We start from the raw sequence: 22,305 nt of genomic DNA on the forward strand, positions 1-22,305 counted from the left end.
TGCGGCCGGTGGGGGAGGGACCACGGGAGGTTGGCTCCAGGGCGTGTCTGGCCCATCTCGCCCAGTCCTGCCCCACTGGCCACCTTCTAATTAATTTCTTTTCAATGTGCAAAAATTCGTGCACTGGGGCACTAGTTTGGTAATAAAGCAAAATAGTTTAAGTGTCCTGACTGTCTTATTGTTTAGTATAAGTTCCCAATACCTATCTCACATCACATGCTATAAGACATAAAACACTTAGGGCACTACCTGGCTCATGGCAAGAACTCAGCACTAAATGAAAACGCCAAATGCAAGGGATATGTATGTTATATTCTAATTCCTGTGAATATCACATTTTTGGAAGATACTGTTTTAGAATTCTATTTTAAATCTAAAAATCACATAAAAATGACCTATGTTTAGTAGGGTTCCATTGAATTAAATATATATAAAGGACAAAATATTTTAGTAAGTAATATCTCCTTACCATAGTTAAGATTTACCTTAGAAGAACAAAGGGCTAAGAAGACTTGCTGTAATATTCCTAGATTCCTATTATTAGGAATACCACTTTCCTATTAAAACCAACCCAAACTAAGTCCTCTGAATTAGGATTAAATTAAGACTAATTTCCTGTGGCTAGGACCTGAATCTCAGCCAGTTCTCCTACCTTTAGAAGTGGTTTATATTCTACGAAGACAAACTACATGACTACGCAAGTGTTAGCTAGCACATGATCACTTTTTTTTTCTATATCCTTTACCATACTAAGTTCCCATTTGAAGTCAGACATACCTTGTACTAAAGACAACCAAATTGAAAGACAAATTGGGTCTCATATCTTCATTGGCTAGCAAAACTTTCTTCACTTAAGAGCACTCCTCACCCTTACATCTGCTAGGACAGAATGTATGGAGGACTGGAGACAGTCTTAAGAACTAACAGAAACGTATGATCCCACTCTGTAGTACATCTCCCAGTGTATGTAGCAAATCATGTCCCCCAGTGGGAAGGGAACCAAGATGATAATGCAACGATTCAGACACACCTGCATACCCCTACTGGGGACCAAGTCCACAATCCAGGTATGTGCCCTGACCAGGAACTGAACTGGCAACCTTTTGGTGCACGAGACGACACCCAATCAACTGAGCCACACTGGCCAAGGCAACCAATTTTTTAAAATGATACTTTTCATTTTTTCCCCAAAGGTTCATTTATTTGACTAAGACTGGGATTTTTTAAAAAATATGTTAAGTTACTGACTTCTTATGAAGCAAGTGATATGATGTCTGAAAATTTACTTCCAAATAGGTCTTTATAACCCTAGCTGGTTTGGCTCAGTGGATAAAGCATTGGCCTACGTACTGAGGGTCCTGGGTTCGATTCCAGTGAAGGGCACATGCCTCGGTTGCAGGCTCAATCCTCACCCCAGTCAGGCATGTGCAGGAGGCAACCAGTTGATGTGTCTCTCTCACACTGATGTTTCTCTCTCTCTGCCTCTCCCCTTCCCTTCCACACTCTCTAAAAAAATCAATGGAAAAATATCCTTGGGTGAGGATTTACAACAACAACAACAAATAGATCTTTATAAGATGAAAGGATATATAGGGGAACAGAGAAAACACAAGATTGGACATGGGGATTCATTATACTATTTTTCCTATTCTTGTATATATTTAAATTTTTTCACAATAAAAGGTTTTAAAAAGTAATGCTGAAAAATAGGAACTAAAACTCCATTTTAAATGACCCAAACTTCAGACCATAGTTTCATAAGCACTATTTGTGAGCATGTAGTCTTTATTCCAAAAATATGTGCATGAGTATGTGCTAGGTACTATGATATGCACACAAAAAATTAAGCAAGGGAAAAAAGCGACACTAGACACCATCCTAAATGCCTCAAGTTGTTCAAACTAGCTGGGTATGAGCTTACTAGACCAGTGGTTGCCAACCTTTCGGACCTCACTGACCACCAGTTGGCGACCACTGTACTAGATAACTAATAATGTGGTAAGTGCTATGAGAAAAAGTGCTCGAGAGGACAAAAAAGGGGTTAATTGTGCTCATGAAAAAAAATCTAGGTCCTAGTAGTTTTCCTACAGAGAGAATGACATTTGAAGACTGGATTTTTCAGCCAGTGGATGGAAAATGGAGAGCGTTCAAGTATTCAATGCAGAAAGAAGTTGCATTGAGTAAAAACAAAAGCCCAGAGAGAACCTGGCTTGTGCTGAGAATTCCAAGTAGCCTGCAGTGCCCCCTGTGCTGAGGGTTAGGGCAGAGCAGCGGCAGGCTGGTAAGGAACTCCAGGTCATACTTAAAGGGCCTTGTACGACAGGCTGAGTAATCTGAACATAGTCAGGAGTTTATGAAAGTTTTAAAGCACAGACGGGGTACAGTCATATTTTATCTGCATTTTAGAAATGACACTCTGTTGGTAGGATGAATGACAGCAAGAAGAATAAAGGGCCAGGTACAAAGACTACTCACTAAAAAGTGGCGCCCAGGCTAAAGAAATGGCAGTAGAAATTGAAAGGGGGGGGTGGGGGTAAGGATTTCAGAAGTGCCACTGACTGGATTTAGAGACTGGTTTGAGGGAGACTCAAAGGTGGACTCAAGGTTTGGAGGAAAAATGTTTTTTCTCTAGAGCATTAACTCAGGGTAAACAGTGATACTATTAAGCAATGCAAGGACACAGGCAGACAAACCAAAGACAGTAAGTCCAGTTTTAAACGCACTGAATTTGAAAAGCTACTACCACTCTACCCACAAGGTAATTTTAGAACAGGAGTCTGTCCTCAGGAGGGGAGGCTGCTACAGGGAGAAGTCTGGGAGCATCGCGTGTGTGCGACGTACGAAGCAGAAGAGACTTCCCAGAAAGAGGTTCCAGGCTAAACAAGACACCGGAGCCCAGGTTAGCCCTGATCAGACCTTCAATGCACAAACCTCCAGCGCCTGGTTTTTGTAATGGGCTTTGTTTTCATTTCTTTGCTATTATTTAAAATATTCTTCATTTTTAAGAAATATGTAGTACCTGGAAACATTGCTCATCTTCTTTTTCCTCTTTACAAATCTAGTGAGATGGGCTAAATTATGCCCAGAGCTAGGCTGCACTGCGGTCAAGGCAAGACTTCTAGACCCAACCCATGAGTGAAGCAGAAACCGAGCCACCCACACAGCCCCACCAGGCTGCCTGCTGTGTATCCCAGGCCTTAGATATGCCGATAAGAGATAACGAGTACATCACGTTACTTAAAATATTTCACAAAAGTCGATAAGCAGCATCCCAAGTTACTCACCAGGCCTTTGATCCCGTTCCAGTGCACAAATTGAGCCCTGAACTCTTCTGTTTTTCCCAGGGACCATCATCAATTGAAATCTCATAGTAGGAAGCCCTATGAATTAAGAATATAACACTGGATTTGCTGAACTGGAGGCTCACAGTAAATAAGACACAGTCTTTTTCAGAACTGAGGAAATCTATGTAGGCCAGCCTGACTACGTAGTAGGCACACACATCATGATGCTAATGCTCATATTAAGTGAAAAAGTTAAAAAAAAATCTGCATGTCTACGTCCCTCTCTGATCTATGTGCTCCTTTCTATCAATACTTCACATTCCAAACAGGGCATCTTCTAAGGTTTTTACCTGGCATTGCTGCTGCTGCTGCTTTTACGGAGTCAAAAACCCACAGAGCGCCCTAGCCGGCTTGGCTCAGTGGATAGAGCGTCAGCCTGCGGACTGAAGGGTCCCAGGTTCAATTCCGGCCAAGGGCACATGCCTGGGTTTCGGGCTTGTTCCCCAGTGGGGAGTGTGCAGGAGGCAGCCAATCAATGATTCTCTCTCATCATTGATATTTCTATCTCTCTCTCCTTCTCCCTTCCTCTCTGAAATCAATAAAGAAATATATAAAAAAACACACACAAAAAAACACACAGAGCCTCATTTCAGAATTCAAAAAGAAAAACCATTCTTTGGTGAGTGTCTTTCTTGGTGGCTAATCCTTGATATACTTAAGTCTATTTCTAATCCTTCGAGTTACCAGGAGTTTCTGCTACGTTTCTGTTGAGTTACATACTATTGTGCCTTTTGAGTTGATAGTAAGCAAACAAGTTCAAAAGAAAATTCTCAACCAGCACTGAACTACTGGGCAGAACTAGAGATTTATATTTCTTACAGTATTTCATCAAATGGGTTTTCTGGATACTAGCAAAAATGATACTATTCTTTAACTGCATGAAAGTATAAGTGATTTGCAACTATTCAAAGAACTTTTGAAACATGTAAAAGTCTATTTTGTAAACTGTAACTTAAAATAATGTTGTCACTAATCAACACTGGATTATTTTTCTCTAGCAAAAAAAAAGTTAAAATAAACCCTTAATAAAATATAGCTTTTCAAAATTAATTATTAGACATACTTGCAGACACTAACACTCAAGGGATAATTTAACTCTTGCTCTAACCCTTTTAATCTCTCCGACCAAGCTTTGGATCTGTGAAGGTTTTATATGATACAACTCCTTTTCATTTTTTCTCAGAACTCAGCATTCTTCATAACAGTAAAAGATAGCACACTTAATATTCACATTTAATCTACTTCATTGCTTTATTATATCTTCTTAGAAAATTAGGGATTTTAGTCTCATTAGGAGCTCGTTATGTACAGACAAGCCAGCCAAATCACTGGAATGGTTGCTACTATGCCAGAATCACATGGAAACAAGAGATTAGAGGTGAGTGAGGAGAGAAGCGGAGGTGCAGAAGAAAAGTGATAGTCAGGTGAGAGATAATGAGCAAATTTAGTGTCATTCTTTCATACAGGTTTATCAAGATTAGTCAACTCATAGAATTTTTGTTTCAGGGAATTATTTTTTTAAAGCAGCAATAAAACTCACAGTCCCTTTAGAGTGGGTATACTTCTTCTTAAACTGTCCACTGCTACAGCCCAAGAATATGACATTCTAGGTTAGAACAAATAGGAGAAAAGAAAAAAATGGGCTTTTAAAATGTTCTTAAATTTAAGAACATTATAAATGAGGCAGGAATAATATTGCTGCACTTCGTAGTTTTCAAGCAAGCACTTAAGTTCTCAGGGCACAGTGAAGCCTAACACAGGATCTGGAATCCGTTCTGATGCTGACTAGTTATACGACCTCGGACAAGTTCCATGAACTCTCCAAATCTTTACCTCAATTTTTCCCCTGGTAAATACAACTACCTTTCTCGCAGGGTTGCTATGAGCATTAAATGTGATACAGGCACAAGATGCAAGTGCCTGACACATCGCAGGCGTCTAATAAGTGGTCGTCACTTCCTTTCTGCCTGAGGGTCTATATCATAGCAGCTTTCAAAGTAACCTCTAATACCGTCAACAGGGAAACCTCTTCCAATAGCATCCGAAGACAACCCCTGCTGTCCTTATCTTAGTAAAGATGTAAGGTGAGGCATCAAAGAGCACAAAAAGCAGCAGCGTCAGACATTATTTAGAGATAAACCAACCAAATCACTACTGCCACAGGAAATAAAAGCATTCAACCAAAACCTCCTACTGGGACTTCACTGAATGCCCAAAGTCTATCAATTTATCCCAGTTTCCCTCCTTTCATACATTATTTGATTTTTAGTAAGTACAAATTATAAAGCATTGCTAGCAGCTCTCAGAAATTACAACCTTTAAAATATACAAACATAATAATATAAGCCATTAAATGACTTCCCTAGAGTAAGAGCATAAACTCACAAACCATTTTTACCTTTGTCATCTATTCATTTTAATAGACTTTCTCCAATCTCATTTAAAGTTGTGGTTCTCTTATGTCTTTAGCAATAATACCAGACTATATCACTAATTAGTTACATTTTCTTCCTTCTCCCTCTTATTGCAGAAATGTACCCATTATTCATTTCCATATTGCTTCATATTTGATACACAAAAGAAAAAAACTTTATATACAGTATGTCTTAGTATGTTAAAATAAATATTTTTACACTTTAAGTTTTTTAAAGAATATATCTTTTATTACTTTGAAGAATTTTACTTTTAATAATTTTTTAAGTTATGCATTTTACCACCACCCTCCAAAAAATTAAGATACCATGACCTTTATCTTATTCATCTTTATATTCCTAATGGCTCTCATAATACACACAGCAATGCATAATATATTTTTGTTGAATAAATCTGAAGTTACATTAATCCAAATAATTACAACTACTCAGAACAATTGTTCAAGTCATCCTGTTGAATCAGGCTCTGTTCTTTCCAGTACTACCTAAGTGAAATCACTGGCTAAAACATAGGTAGCTTTTTGAATTAAGACAAATTTACATATACAAAAAGGAGAAGGCATGTTCTAAAGCACTACCAAGAGGTAAATTTTATATTATAGCAATCATTTCATAACTAGTAACTAATGACATTTTATAACTGGTAATGAACACAAAGTTTTGCAAAAAAAACTCGACTGACAATTTAAGCGTAAGTTATATTCAACACCCACAAAACAGATTTCATCCATAAAACTTTTAATAAAGAACTTTATTAATCTTAATTTTTTGCTAATAATGGTTACAAATCTTAACCTGGCAATATACTTGCCTTATGATGTTGAACTAAGAAGGACGCAATTATCACTTACGTAGTATTCCTGACAAAAATGTTTAGGCTGAATCTAATCATGCAGAGGGAAAAAAAAAAATCACACAAATCTAAAATAAGGGCTATTTTGCAAACCAACCGGCTTAGACCATTCAAATATTAATATCATGAATGACAAACAGGAGTGAGGCTAAGGACCTGTTCTTAATTAATTCGAAAGGGCCATGACAGCCACATGCAAGGCGAGATCCTTAATTGGATCCTGGATAAAAACAAGCAAACAAACAAATCAGCTTTAAAGAACATCATTAAGACAATTAGGTAAGTTTTAATAAAAGTTTTATATCAATTGCCGATGTATGCCTAGTAAGTATACCATTCTCTTATGCATGCATAGATGATAAATATAAATGCACCTCTGGGAAATACTGCAGTCAAGAACCTGAAAAACTTTGTTTAGCCTAGGGCAGTGGTCGGCAAACTGCGGCTCGCGAGCCACATGCCGCTCTTTGGCCCCTTGAGTGTGGCCACGAAGTTTCAATCGCACTGTACGTGTGCGCCCGAACGTGGTATTTTGTGGAAGAGCCACATTCAAGAGGCCGCAGTTTGCCGACCACTGGCCTAGGGTTTCACAAACTTTTTGGGTCATGGAACCTTCTTTCTCTTTAATATGCATTAATGTGTATGAAGGTTTCAGAAATATTTCATTAAATAATTCATTTCTGTTACTTAGACAGTATTAATTATTCACAAATCTTAGGTTGTAGAAATTTAATAAATATGTAAAAAATACTAACATGTTCAATTCCAAACTCAAGCTCACAGGTTTAAATGTACCTGGATGACAGGCTCTCCCCAATGAAGACTTCATTTAGTGCTCTCACTGGCAAAAGCTGGGGTCCTGAAGCCTCAGGCCCTGCAGGTAATGAAGAAACAAATCCAAGATAGCTCTTAAATTTTAGCAATGTTATGACATAAATTTTATAAAATTAAAATATTCATATTTTGTTGTAATAGAATCTATACTTTAACAGTATTAACATATACAGTAACTCAAAGTATTCAAAATATAAACCTCAAAGTCATCTTACATTACAGCTGCAATGAACTTTTCTGACTCTCCAAAATAAACCTTAATTCTTCTTGAAACAATTTCTCAAGAGTGGTTAAAATATACTTATCCATCTCACAAGATTCTTACTGTCCCACTTAACTAGGTTTTACTCTGGAAACTTCAGAGGTGAAATGACCAAATACCTCCAAAGGAGAGGCATTTGGGATTTAAGCAGCACATTACATGCCTGGCTCACATTGGAAACCAAATCAGTTGGTAGAAATCAGATCTGTTTTTTTTAAGTTTTTGTTTTTCTTGTTTATTCATTTGTTGCTTTCAGTTTTATATCCCACATGTGAGTGAAATTATATGGCTCTTAACTTTTTCTGTCTTATTTTAGGGTCAAATATATGGTGATGAAGGTGATTTGATTTTAGGTGATAGGCACACAATGCAATATACAGATTATGTATCTTAGAAATGTACACCTGAAACCTAAATAATCTTATTGACCAATGTCACCCCAATAAATTTATCTTAAAAAATGGGCTCAATACCAACTAACACTTTTCTATCCAAAAGAATGGGTTACAAAATTAATTAAAATGTGTATTTTTAAATATAGAATTTTTATACAGTAGTAGAGACAGGGACTGCTACACTGTGCAATTCTCTCACACTGCCATACTGGTAGACTATGTTTTCAGGCCAACTCACACTGGATATACACATGGGACTAGCAACAGCCTATGGAATAGGAGCAAAAAAAGTACAAAGGCCTGCTCCTAAAACTTCCCTTAAGGCTCTCCACACTTTTCCCCCAAGTTCCTCTACCCAGGATCCAATAGAAGACTTAGAGGCCCTAGATCAGTGGTTCTCAACCTTCCTAATACCGCGACCCTTTAATACAGTTCCTCATGTTGTGGTGACCCCCAATTTCATTGTTACAAATTGAACATAATTAAAGCATAGTGATTAATCACAAAAACAATATGTAATTATATATGTGTTTTCCGATGGTCTTAGGCGACCCCTGTGAAAGGGTCGTTCGACCCCCAAAGAGGTCGCGACCCACAGGTTGAGAACCACTGCCCTAGATGCTAGGAGCCACTGTTTGGAAGTTGTTTGAACACACCTTGGACTGTGAGTGAGAGGAGCTAGAATTAAACCTTCATTAAGTTAAGCCACTGAAATTCTGGGATTGTTTAGCATATCCATTCACTTATCTAAATTAATAAAAGCAGCCTTGAAAATAAGGAAGTTACTAGGTTTACATGATAAAAAATGTTTAAAAAATAATAAATAAACTAACTCTATGTTCCTTTGAAGGTATATAGGTAACAAGAATGAATTCTTCATTAATTTTTACACAAATACAATCTAGCTAAGGGCAGATTATACTACATACAATGAAAATTTTTGTTTAAAGTTACATCAGACCTTTTTAAACTGAAAAGTCAAAAAACCTATTTTTTTCCCCTCTGTAATCTTTTGTTCTAAATTAGAAAGCTAAATAAGGGATCAACATGGTGGTATATTTATAATCACAAACTTACACCTATATTCAAAAATCCCAAGTGGCAGCTTACTAGGAAATGTTTCCTGCCAACATGAAAAGAATTTAAATAGGAAATAGGAGCTATACCTTGAACTCTTTCTCAATTTTGTCTCAGAAAATAAAGCTATCAAAAATCTTCAGTCCTAGCCGGTTTGGCTCAGTGGATAGAGCGTCGGCCTACAGACTGAAAGGTCCTGGGTTTGATTCCGGTCAAGGGCACATGCCGGGTTGCGGGCTCGATCTCCAGTAAGGGGTGTGTAGGAGGCATGATGTTTCTCTCTCTCCCCCTTCCTCTCTGAAATCAATAAAAATATATTTAAAAATAAATACATAAATAGAACACTCCAAACTAGTTCCTAGACATGATAAATATCACATAATTATTAATGGTATCAACAATATTAATAACTACCTCAATAATTAACACAATCTCCCATATTAACATAAAAAATCTGAAACTCTTCTGATTCCAAATTCTTTACAATGTAATAACCTACTCCCATCACAATCACCACCACGACCACTCTCACTCCTGCTCTGGAAACCTGCAGGAGTTTCTTTTATCCCGGCAATCTGGCATACCTTGTGGGGCCTTTTAACATAATTATTCAAGTGGTTTGTGGGTCCTTTTAATTCAAAGACTGATGCCTACGTTTTATATGAACGCCCTGGGTACTACTCAATTTATATGTAATTTTGCTTCTCTATATAATACATTAACTTAAATTATGAGCTAAAAACAGTGAACCTGACATAGAAGTTTGAGCAATGAGCCTCTGAATACCAATCTATCTCTTTCCTATAAGACTGGGTGAAAAGAGCCGAACCTAACCATCTTCTGGTGTGGGACAAAGTAAAATTTCTAGCTAAGATTTTTAAATCTTAGTGAACAGTTGCTGCAGCCTTTCAAAATCAGTAATGGGAATTTATATGCATGTAATTACTTAAAAGATTTCTAAAATCAAATGATTTTTGTTTGGGGAGAGAAGGAACATCTTTAAAACATGACATGAACACACACACAAGTTAGGAACACGCTAACCTCTAAAGCTATAATCACCATGAAAACTCACAGAGCGGGGGTGGATAAACATTAGGTACCACAACAAGACAGAAACAGACACAGAAAACAGATATGTAAAGGTAGCTTTTCCTGGTCTTGCACCATGAAAGTCTTAGAGCTAGGAGAAAAGTAGGAAAATGTACCAGTAATCCACAAATAGGCTCAAAAATGAGAATTCACCTTAACTACTTATAACAAAAAGCTGCATATCACCCTATGCTAAAATTCTCTTAGCAGCTTACACAATTGTTTGAAACAAATCTGAAGGCTGGAATGCAAAATTTCGCAACATAAATGTTTTAATCAGTAACTATAACTATAGTAAATATGTTTAAATGTAACTATATGAATATATAATTATTATGAAATCTTCCACAGATTAGCTCGTTTTAGTTCTACTGCTTTATTTTTCCTTTTTGACCTTTCAAAGATTAAGGCCAAGAATCTTTCCTTAAATATCATCTACCCCCTTGGACATTTTCAAACCCATCCTAGAAAACATTTCTCTTAGAAATATGCTATATTTCTTACTTCAGTGTCTAATCATAGTAAGTTTTACACCTGAAATAGTTCACTGTACTTTCGTAAGTATTGTCAGTACTTTCGTAAGTACTGAAGTAAGTTAATTATAAAGTATTACTTTTAGAAATTAGACATCAAAAGAACTATAAGTTAAATATTGACCAAAACACATCTAACCCCCAATCCACCTACTGTCATCATGAACTCTGTCGACATTGAAGGCTTGACTGTGTTGATTCAAACTCAGCTGCTGTTCGTGAAGGTCCACAGGAACGGGGTTGATGCCAGTCCCTTCAAGGTATAACCTGATACGCTGCCTCCATAACCACCTGGGAAGAGTGAATGAAAAGCAAGTTATGTTAAGACAGAATAAATTAAACTAAGAATTAGACATTGTAATTGCACCAAATTAAAAATTCATTTAAAAAACCTACTTGTTCCAGGAACAAATTATACTAGAAACACCTAAAATTCACAGGTTCCTGCTAAAAGACAGATTTAGAAGTTTATTTCTTTGTTCGATCATAATGGAAATATTTAATCTATGTGTACAAAATGTCCCAAATAACTTGAATTAAAGTCAAATTCTTTATCAAGGTAGTCTGACCACTGAACAAATTCAGTGAAAGAAATATGGAAAAAAACCATCTCCATTGCTTAAGAAACACTAATCTGTAAGACAGGGATACCAAGAATCTCAGCAAGGGAGGAACTCTCAGTCATTCTGGGTGGGAGAAGAGGAGGATAAAAAACATAAAATCTCAGAAGGTCTGAACACTCAGTTTTAACCAACAGTTTTTACTATCTTTCTAAGATCATGTAACAAGGCTAAGAAAGCAGAGACATGGCGTATATCTCACTGAAGGAAAAAACCCCTCTATTTACAATTACATATAGGCCAAGTGGCATGTGTCAGGGATTCTCTATATAGTTCTGATTGGACTAGAATAAGGTAAGTTAGATGTGTTTGTGACTCAGCTAGTATATTACGTTTTATGGCTACTGTTATAATTGTGGACTAATCAAATAGTATCTAATTCCGTTTAACAGTATTTTAATGATACACCTTTATTAAGATATTTATATAACAACAGAAAGAAATTCCTACCTGAACTCACCACGATAGAACTTCTGTAAGGCTTCTGGGAAGGAATGTGTATAGCGAACAGGAAGACACAAATGACCCTCAGACCTTCGTTTGAAAAGGAGTTGGGGGTGGTGTAAAAGGAAGAAGAAAAAAGGCTTAATTCAAAAATCAGATATGAATTTTTTTAAATTTCAACTCTATACTTAATTTGTTTTTGCCACAAAATTGTCTATTTTCAACAAAAACAAAAAAGAATAGACATAGTTTAAATCCAGCTTTACTGCCACAATACACAATACTACTTAATTTCCACATTATAGTGAAACTGAAAATAACAGCAAATTTGCCACAGACTGACCACCTTGCAAAACTGTCTGATGGTACAGTGGTGTTTGCATCTTACCCTGAAATTATCTAACTATTAATTTTGGGCAAGTCACCAGCTTCTTCATCTCTATGCTATAAACCCACCAATCTACAAAGGTTATTCTGAGGATTCAAAGTATTGATGTGAAAGTGTTTTGAACTATAAATCCCTTTTAAATTAAACATCATTTAAAATATTCCTAGACACTAAAACTCAGTTTAATCCAATGTACTGTTTCATTTTCTCAAAAAACCATATCAGGATGAACTCCTTCAAGGAGTAAACAGCCTGATGTAGAAGACAGATGTTTTTATTGCAAACTGCAAAGTGTTAAGCTTGCCTATAAGCTGCTACAGAAAGATGAGAGAATATAGCACCTAACGTGATGAAAGGTGTCCGGGAAGCGCAATGATTATCAGTCTTGAAAGAAAGATGGCTTCAATCTTGAAGGAAAGGTTGAGAGTAGACTTGGCAAAACAAACTCTTGGTAATACTGTAAGTTAACGTGTAAGTGTGAAGAGCAGAAAACAAGGTTTTCATGAAGTTGTGACTAGTCAATTTCTTTATCTGAGAGGTCAACACTGAGGTTAAAAAACGTTATGTCCACTGCAATACTTTACATAGTGCTAAGTATATAAAAGGTATTAACAGTCATTTGATGGAAAATATCTGCTGAGGTCAACTGCAGGTCTAAAACACTCAGGAGAGGCGATCCCTCGTGAGGTTAGTCAGATTCTCAGCTAGCGAGCTAAGCATCGGAAAGCTTGACTTAGCCTGGAGGATTCTCTTTCAATGTGGCTCACTCACATGGCGGGCAAACTGGTGCCAGCTGTTGGCAAGAGGCCTGATTCCTCTCCAGGGAGCCTCTCCAGGGGGCTTAGGTATCTCACACCATGGTGGCTGACTTACCCCAGAATGAACGGTCCAAGAAGCTGCAATAGAAGCTGCAATACCAGTGACAGCCTAGCCTTGGAAGCCACACACAGGCATACCATATTCTACTGGTCAGAGGCCAGGCCTGACTGCATATAGAAGGGGGTAGGGAACCACATAAAGGTGTAAATACTAGGAAGCTACTAACTTGGAGGCTGGCTACCATATGCCCTCTATCACATTCTAATTATTAAGCACTGAAATGTCTCAGTAGAATGGGTGCAGAATACAAAAGACACAAACAGAAATTACACATTTCATTTAGATGAGCCCATGTAAGTGAGCCATCTTAGAAGTAGATCCTACAGCCCAAGGCAAGGCTTTAGATGGCCTGAAGTCCAAGCGCATCTGACTATAAATTCCTCAGATCCCAAGCCAAACCCACCCGGCTGAGCTGTCCTGAATTCCTGAGACACAGAAATCCTGAGAGATAATCAGTGATGATTGTTGTTTTACACCTCTAAGTTTTGGGGAGATTTGTTATGCGGCATTTGATACCTAATACAGAGAAAAAGAAACTTAAGTTGAACAATAACTTCTGGGCTTACTTAAGGTTGTGAGGGACCATAGTGCTTTAAAAAAAGAAGTCAGGCAACCTGAATTACTGAACAAGCCCACAGGCTTAATCTACTTCTGCCTGAAGAAAAGGAGAGAAACAACGGACTTCTAAAACCTACTATTCTAGGTAAAAATTAGAGGCAACACCACCTACTTATAGTTTCAAAATCCTCATAAGATTATGAGCAGTAAGTCATCTTTTTAAATATGTTTTAATAAACTGTATAAAATACCTAGAATCTCTTACTTTAAAGATATAAAAATAGTTCATTAAAAGTTCTAAAATACATACACATCAACAATAAAGTTAATAAAAAAATAATCACAGAACCAATGATCTCAATTCCTTATGCTCAGGGAATATTAACTCAACTAGGATGGGGTCCTAGCCCTGCTCCCTGAGATCATTTAATTAATCATTCATTTCAATGCTTATTGCCTAGTGACTATATATCTACATATATAAAAGCGTAACATGCAAATTGACCAGACAGCGGAACGACCGGTCGGCTATGATGCGCACACAGGATCAGGGCCTGCCAGCCAACCTCTCAGTCCCTCCCCACCAGCTGGCAGGCTCCAATCGCCTGATGGGGAACGTGGGGTGGGTGGCAGCAGACGGGGGCAGCGCCGGGGCCCCAATCGCCCCACTGGTTGCCCCACACACAGAGGGCGACCGGTGGTGGAGCGCAGGGCTGGCTGCCAGCAGCCAGGGAAGACTGGCCCTGATCACAGGCCAGGCCTAGGGATCCTACCCGTGCATGAATTTTGTGCACTGGGCCTCTAGTAATACTATAATAGTGATAGAGAAAGTAAAGCACAAAGTCCTGAACTCAGGGAAATCAGTCAAATGGAAGAAAGAATCAAGCAAAAATAATAGAGAGATAAGTACTGCCTGTCCAAGGACTTGCAGTCAGAGCCCAGGAGAGGCACCAGTGTGGAATGAACAAGAACTACTCCAATGAGAAAGAGGTGTAAGGGCACTTGAGGCAAAAGCACACAACGGCATGAAAAGAACACAGCCTTATGGAAAACTACTTATTCTTTCAGGTCCTGCTACCTCAAATACCAAAAGAGCTCCTCACTAGCAAAAGGCCTCCACATGTGAGCCTCCACCCATGGTGTTAGCAGATGCTCAGACATTACATGTGCACTTAAGAACAGCCTTTACAAACAGTCCCTGACAAAACAGGATGAGTTGGTCACCCCAGTATAGTAAATAATTAGATTTTATTCTGAGTTAATGGCAATCACCATAAGATTCTGAGCAGAGAAGTCACAAAATAGCATCAAACTTTCATAAAATGATCACTCTGGCTGCAGTGGGGAGGAGAAATATAAATAAGAGTAAGAATGGAAACAGTCAATGTTGGATATAAGAATTTTCAAGTCACCAGGTTAAAACCATAGATATTAATCTGTTATTCTAGAGACAGTATAGCCCAGAGGATAATATGTGAAAACACCAGTATATAAGCAGTGACCAAAAAATAAGATCCATCAAGAGATAGTGAAAAGAAGTAGCCATAGAGGTAGAAAGGAAAGGGCATCATAATGCCAAAGACGCACGGATGCAACAAGGGGGCAGTTAGCACCAAAAACTTCCCAGAAATCAAGTAAAACAAGAGCTAAGTGTCCAGTGGGTTTGGTAACCAGGGTATCATCACTTTATGAGGCAAAGGCAACATCAATGAACTGGTTGGGGGTGAATCCGGAGAAGACTGCTAAGGTTTAGAAAATAAAAAAAAAAAGACAGTGGAGATACCCAGCTTTGGGATAGAGGAAAGGAAAGGGAAATAACCAAGAGCGTGACACAGGGTAAAGAATTGATTAAAATTTCTTGAAAGATGGGAGTCTTAAGGTTTAGCCTAAAAGGAAATCATGTGTGAAGGGAGAGAGGAAAAAAGGGAACAGAACAAGATTTTCTTTAAGTGTGAGAAAAGCTGAAGTCCTAATCCAGTGACTTCCATTTCCTTTGTGAGAGAGGAGCAGGGTGTGTTGAAGGAGAGCAGGGAGGACACGAAGTTGAAGAGCCACTCTTGAAGGAGCTGCCACAGGGAATGGGGAAGAGAGAGGACTTGGGCCAAATAGGAAGTTAATCGAACAACTGAGAGTACAGTTCTAAGTGCTAGAAACTACAAATGGGAAGTAAATTTGGGCCACCAAGGCCAAGTGTCTATGATTTTTTTCCCCGGATGGTCTCAACAGTGGTGATACAGGAATAGAGAGGATAACAAACTGATCTAGGATTAAGTAGAAAGATAACAATACAAAAAAATTAAGAAATTTGTCAAGAAAGTGAATAAGGGAGAATTAAATGAAGGAAATAGAGAGGATCAACTCGGTAAAAGTCAAAGACAGACTTGAGAGATGGGAAAATTCTAGATGATCATAAAGCTCAGGTATGATCACAGCTATGGGCAGCTGAACAGAATGGGGGTGAATGTCAGCGAAGCTGAGGAAAGAAGGAAAAAAATGATAACAGGATTTGGTCTCTTCACCAAGTCAATGAAGTCACCAGAAAAATCAGTGTACGCATAACCAGGATTGTCACCGAGAACCATTAGAAAGGACAGAAGATGGAACATTAACTCATCACTCCTTGTAGCAGCACACCCAGCAATATGACCAGGTACAGACAATTACGAGGAGCTTCCAAATGTTAAGATTTATCACACACAGATACTATGCAAAGAAAGCATCAGTGTTCTTGTGTATTACACTAAAAAAAAAAAGAGCCAAACAACATGTTTTTCCTTACCGTTCTGGATCAGTGTTCACTCCAATCACTGGCTTAAGTCTGTCCAACACTTTACTTGCTGCCAGAAGCATTGTGCCATCACCTACAGGCCAGAAGACAGACCCAGACTTGTTATAAAACTGGTTTCTAACGTCATTTGAACTCCAGTACTTTCAACAATCACCGCCGCCATCCCATCCTGACTGTCGCAGTCTATTCCACCTCCTCTCTACCCATCGTCCCTTTGCATACTCTCTCCACTCTCACTTAGGATTTCTCAACAGTGGCAGGATTGACGTCTTAACCCAGGTAATTCTTTGTGGTGGGGAGCTGTCTGGCATTGTAGGCTAGCAGTAGCCCTGACCTTCACCCACTAGATGACTCCCTAACTGGGAACCCTACTCTAATCTTATCACTTCTATTAGCTGATTCTCTTTCTTTCTCTCATAACATCAGTCCAAGTTCACAAATTATTTTAATGAGAATATGTCCAACCAAGTGTCCAATTTCAGAATATTCTCTCCAACAAATGCTGTCAACTTAAAGCTTTAGAAAGAATGTTCACTAACTTAATAATAAAGCTCAGGGGGGAAAAAGTGTATGTATATTGGGGCCAGAGAGGGATGGAATTTATCTAATCTCATTAAACTCTTAAACAACTTTAATTTTTTTTCAAGATTGGCATAACTAACCACTAATCCTCTGAATCATACTTGAAGTTAAATACACACCTTGAATAGACACAGAAATATATGCATGGAACCTCAAAGTAACATCATTCACTAAAAAAGGGACATGCTATGTAAACAGATCCTAAAAACCCACAACCTTATCTTATGGCAGGCTTCAACCACCGCTACTGGGAAGCAGGCGTCCTAACGAGCATCTCCGCACCCCCCATCTTTATCTGTAAAGCTATTACCTCCTGCAGCTATGACGGCATCTGCCCATCGAACAGTTTCTTCATTATATTCTCTCCTCTTTACTAGACGGACCTCAATTCCCTCGTTCCTAAGGTAAAAAAGTAAAGGTTATATAAAAGCTCCACTAATAGCATCACAAGGATGTTTTCTGAGGCAGATTATTACAATGAAGATGTAAAATAAACTATTTTGTTTTATAAACAAATTTATGTTTAGCTTTGTAAGGTTAGCTTCATTTTCTTTTAACTGCAACAGCCAATTAACTATAAGTCATGAAGCATATGAATAAACTGAAAGTTAATGACTATCCCAATCTCTTTAAAAACATCTTTTATAGCTACTGACAAATGCAAGACAATTTTTAAATTATAAAACTGAATAGCCATTATTTTAAATCCAATATATATTCATTTGAGTGCCAGACCCTAAAATAGTGACTACTTTCTAATTTGCATGTTCTTACACTGATTCTCCTGTATACACATCAACTAACTAGATTTACCCCAAATTAACAGGTTTCTATAATGATGATTCTTAGGCATTCAAAGATTACAATGAATACCCATATAACCAATCCAGTATTTTAAGAAACAAAACATTACACATACATAAAAAAAAGGAATAACGGAAAACAAACAAACAAAAAACATTACACATACAGTTGAAGCCTGCTGTGTACAAGTTAACCCTTTGTAGAAAAGGCACTTCTTGGGCAGACCAAATAATAACTGAAAAACTGGGAAATTTTCAGAGTATAATAAAAATTTCCTTAGAAATACTACAATATCAGGTCCATTAACCACAATATAATTTTCTGAAAGTGATTTTATAATGGACATCTTTATTTCAAAATCTAATGATTAGCTGCTAGGTAGAGAAAATTAGAATTCCTGAATACAAAAGCCCACCCAAAATCCAATCACAGACTTACCGTAAACTATCTAGAATATGCTCTACATTTTTGGTGTGAATATGATGTCGTTCAAGCAGTCCACTGTAGCTAGAGCCTTTCAATGCAAGCTACATAAAAATAAAACAAGTGTTGTCTTATTACATGATATAAAGTACATATTACATTTCTTTAAAAAGCCCTATAGAAAACAAAATGCAGTTTTTATTTGAAGGCACATTTTAATGACTACCTGTGAAACTTAAGTCTAAACTGAACTAGGAAGTCTGATTTCAGAAAAATCACAATTTTATTTTAATACCAAATACATCAAGTTTCCTGAGTCATCTAGTCAATAGGATCTCATCATTTGCCTGTTTTACAGTTTGAGTGTTTTATTTTTTAAATGGGTTTATAATATATTGCATATGGCTAACTGAAAATCAAGGATCAACTAATATTTTATCAGGCAGTTGACTTTCTTCCATTTGGATTTGCAGCTCGCTTGTATTTAGATTTATGAACTCTATTTGGTATTTACCTTAATCCAAACAAAGGCTGGTTAGCTCTCAGAACAGATAACTTTTAGATATAAAGACATGTATCTTTCAAGAACTCTCTCTCCCAGTCCATTGGAGTGACATTTTATAATGTTACTATCTTACTATTTAATACTCTCCTTTTAAAGCATGTCTTCTAAATAATCCATTAAGTAAAATGTTAGAAGTTTAGAAATATCCTCAACAAACGTCCATTTAATCAAGTAGGAAATTTATCCGCTAGAACTAAAAGCCTGTTAGTCATGGCCGGTTTCACTCAGTGATTGGAGCGTCGGTCCGAGGACTGAAGGGTCGCAGGTTCGATTCCAGTCAAAGGCACATACCTGGGTTACAAGCTCCATCCCGGGCCAGGTCGGGATGTAGGAGGCAGCCAATAGATGTGTCTCTCTCACATCGATGTTTCTCTATCTCTCTCCCTCCCTCCCACTCTCTCTAAAAATAAAAATAAAAATCAGTGGAGAAACATATCCTCAGGTGAGGATTAACAACAAAAAAAGCATTATTATTTTCTTTCCTTATCCAAATTCCCTTACACCTTGCCTCTTTATGATACAAAATCAGTTTTAAGTACCTGTCTAAAATGCAATTTTAAATATATTTTTGTTTTAAATCATTACTTACAGATTTTAAAGTAAAACCAATTTAGATAGACTTTTAATGTTTTTTACTTTTTTAAAAGGTTATACAATAATACAACATGGAAGATGCATATATGAAAAAATCTTAATTCAATATAATCTTATTACTCCAGGATGATTTGTATTAATTATATTTTAACATCTAACTTCCCAATCTTTTGTTAAAAGTACTGAGTTAAGAGTTTTAAAATAGCCTTGGCTGGGTGGCTCAGCTGGTTGGAGTGTCACCCCAAAAGGTTGTGGGTTCGATTCCAGGTCAGGGCACATAGCTAGATTGCGGGTTTGATCCCTGGGTGGGGGTATCTAGGAGAGGCAGCCAATCAAAGTTTATCACTCACATCTCTCTCTCTCTTCAATGAAAAGAACAGGTGCAGACTAGCTTAAACGTGTTATCACTGAGCAAAGAGACGAGACAAAGAAAAAGAATGTTTCACTGTGTTGATTTGTGTGTATAGATTATTTCTGGAAGCACACATAAGACAAGGATTAAGCAGAAATGAAGTTCAACAGGCAGACAGGAGCCACTTCGTGAAGGGACTTGTTGGGCACTACAGATAACGCAGGCTCATCCATAGCAGTTTCTCAAAGTGTGATCCCGGGATCACTTGCAAACCTGGAGAGCGTGTTTTTTTGGGTTTTTTTTTTTTAATATATTTCTTTATTGATTTAAGAGAGGAAGGGAGAGGGAGGAAGAGATAGAAACATCAATGATGAGAGAGAATCATTGATTGGCTGCCTTCTGCATGGCCCCTACTGGGGATCAAGCCTGCAATCCCGGCATGTGCCCTTGGCCGGAATCGAACCTGGTACCTTTCAGTCCACAGGCCAACGCTCTATCCACTGAGTCAAACCGGCTAGGGCGAGAGTGTGTTTTTAAAATGCTGAGTCAGCAGCTTTATGGGTGTGGTTCAGAAAGGCAGAGTCTGGGAGGTCTCCACCAAGTCAATCAGAATCCTGGAGGGGTGGGGAGACTGAGGTCCAGGCATCTTCATTTTAACAAAGCCCCTAGCTGACTCCACAGGTTATGGGGAGCTTTGGGGGAGTTCTAAGCAGAGCGTGAAGTGGCCAGATGTTCACGTTAGATAGCCCACGCTGGTGCCTGTGTCTGGAAGATTGAGAGGAGTGAGGTTTCCGTTAGGAGGCTCGGGCAGCACTCCAGATCACGTTCTTTAATTTGACAAACACACATACTGCATACACTATACTCATTGCACACCACGTGGCAAAAGTATTATGTGCCCAAGAACTACAACCCAAGCTACACCATTGTTCTCAGAAAACAGAGTAAGGCAAACAAAATCCAAGGCACTACATGTCCCAAAGCTATTAACAAGGCAATATCTAGGGACAGTTTAATCCTATAATAGAGGGGCTGCTAAATGCAATTATTCTATCCCATTTTGAAAATATATCTTAATACTATAAATGAGAACCATTAAAGGGGGCTGCATCTGAGATTGTTAACACCTCCAGTTGGGGGAGAGGAGAGTGGAAACTGCTCATTTCTTATTTCGTATAGATCAAAGTATTTTTCAGTAACACCTTCTTTTTTGACCAATAAGACATGTTTATGATGTCAAAAACTTTTCCAATCAGCTTTGATTCATCTAAAGGTCTAATTTGTGAGACTCTTGGATTCTGTTACTAAAAGTTCCACATTTGCCAACATGTTACATCTCATGATATAAATTGTAATAATAGCTTAATTAAACCTTGCAAGGTCATGAGCCAGTAGAGAGAAAATCCTTGACTAGAAATCCTCAACTCACAGGAAGTCATTCATCAGTTAGGGCAGTGGTTCTCAACCTTCCTAATGCCGCGACCCTTTAATACAGTTCCTCATGTTGTGGTGACCCCCAACCATAAAATTATTTTCGTGGCTACTTCATAACTGTACTTTTGCTACTGTTATGAATCGTAATGTAAATATCTGATATGCTATATGTGTTTTCTGATGGTCGCGACCCACAGGTTGAGAACCGCCGAGTTAGGGGATGGGAAAAGCAAGACTTAAAAATTAAGCAATGTAACCAATATGAAAGAGTAAATGATGACATTTGAAGGATGTAAACCTATTGTGTACATGCTTTATTGACTAAAAATATTTCCTCTAGTTGCTTATGTTTCCACAAAGTTAGAAAACCATGAGGCTTCAGGATATAAACTTGTACTGGTATTCCACCCTCATCTTCCCTTTGCATTTTTACAGGTAACCTAAGTAACCTAACAGATCTATTTGCAACACAACCACCACCATAAAGAGAGAAGCCTCTGCAGGTTACCATGACACTACAGACAGCAACCATGGTGCCCAACGACACAACTAAGCACTTGGCTACTCTCCTTTATACCCAATTCACATGATTTGTATACCTTAGTATCTTTTACCCCCAACAAAACAGCAAAAAATATTAATCATTTTTCCATTCCTAATCCAGAATCCCACTGTCGAACAACTTCACCCCGACTAGTATTCTTCGGCCTATTCCTGATCTCTGGCCTTAGTAGAAATGAGAAAACTAACCCAATAATACTCCACTGAAATAAAAACAACTATTTCAAAACTGTGTTCTATAGTCCACAAGTTTTACTTCAAAGTTTTCTTATCCCAAACAGCATTACCCAGTGATAGACAAATATTTACCTAGTAGAGATTTCTCTTCAGATACTGTGCGGGGACACTAGGCAGTTCGCTTGTACTGATTTGCCTATATTTAAAAAGTTTTGATGAGTGGCAATCTATTTCAGAAGTCCAATAATTAATCTAATTCGGATGCCACCCATTTTCTTGAGGCCTTGAAAAAGCTAACCCGTTTCAACATACCC

At 37.9% G+C, this 22,305-nt stretch overlaps 2 protein-coding genes across 13 annotated transcripts in view; one reads left to right on the forward strand and one right to left on the reverse strand.

The window, feature by feature from the left end:
* Nucleotides 1–18,412, reverse strand: part of NADK2 (NAD kinase 2, mitochondrial) — a 30,152-nt gene extending 11,740 nt beyond the window's left edge. For 9 of the 12 annotated variants that reach the window (XR_002829631.1, XR_002829627.1, XR_002829625.1 and 6 more), the window contains exons 1-9: nt 18,324–18,412; nt 17,392–17,480; nt 16,491–16,572; nt 11,893–11,976; nt 10,977–11,113; nt 7,425–7,503; nt 6,628–6,660; nt 4,885–4,950; nt 3,285–3,380 (exon numbers count right to left, since the gene is read on the reverse strand). Coding sequence is in view for 4 of the 12 variants with exons in the window: in XM_023755004.1 (XP_023610772.1) it covers nt 3,285–3,380; nt 4,885–4,950; nt 6,628–6,660; nt 7,425–7,503; nt 10,977–11,113; nt 11,893–11,976; nt 16,491–16,561 (566 nt within the window). In the remaining 8 variants the exon portion in view is untranslated. The remainder of the gene's footprint in view (nt 1–3,284; nt 3,381–4,884; nt 4,951–6,627; nt 6,661–7,424; nt 7,504–10,976; nt 11,114–11,892; nt 11,977–16,490; nt 16,573–17,391; nt 17,481–18,323) is intronic. The other 3 variants (XM_023755005.1, XM_023755006.1, XM_023755007.1) reach the window with 3 other exon arrangements.
* The window catches only part of SKP2 (S-phase kinase associated protein 2), a 55,830-nt gene extending 34,126 nt beyond the window's left edge, over nt 1–21,704 (forward strand). The window contains exon 11 of the mRNA XM_006090120.3: nt 21,689–21,704. The gene's annotated coding sequence lies outside the window, so the exon portion shown is untranslated. The remainder of the gene's footprint in view (nt 1–21,688) is intronic.
* Nucleotides 21,705–22,305: the final 601 nt, after the last annotated feature.

This window comes from Myotis lucifugus, unplaced genomic scaffold, assembly GCF_000147115.1.
Source record: "Myotis lucifugus unplaced genomic scaffold, Myoluc2.0 scaffold_68, whole genome shotgun sequence".
Lineage (NCBI taxonomy): Eukaryota > Metazoa > Chordata > Mammalia > Chiroptera > Vespertilionidae > Myotis > Myotis lucifugus.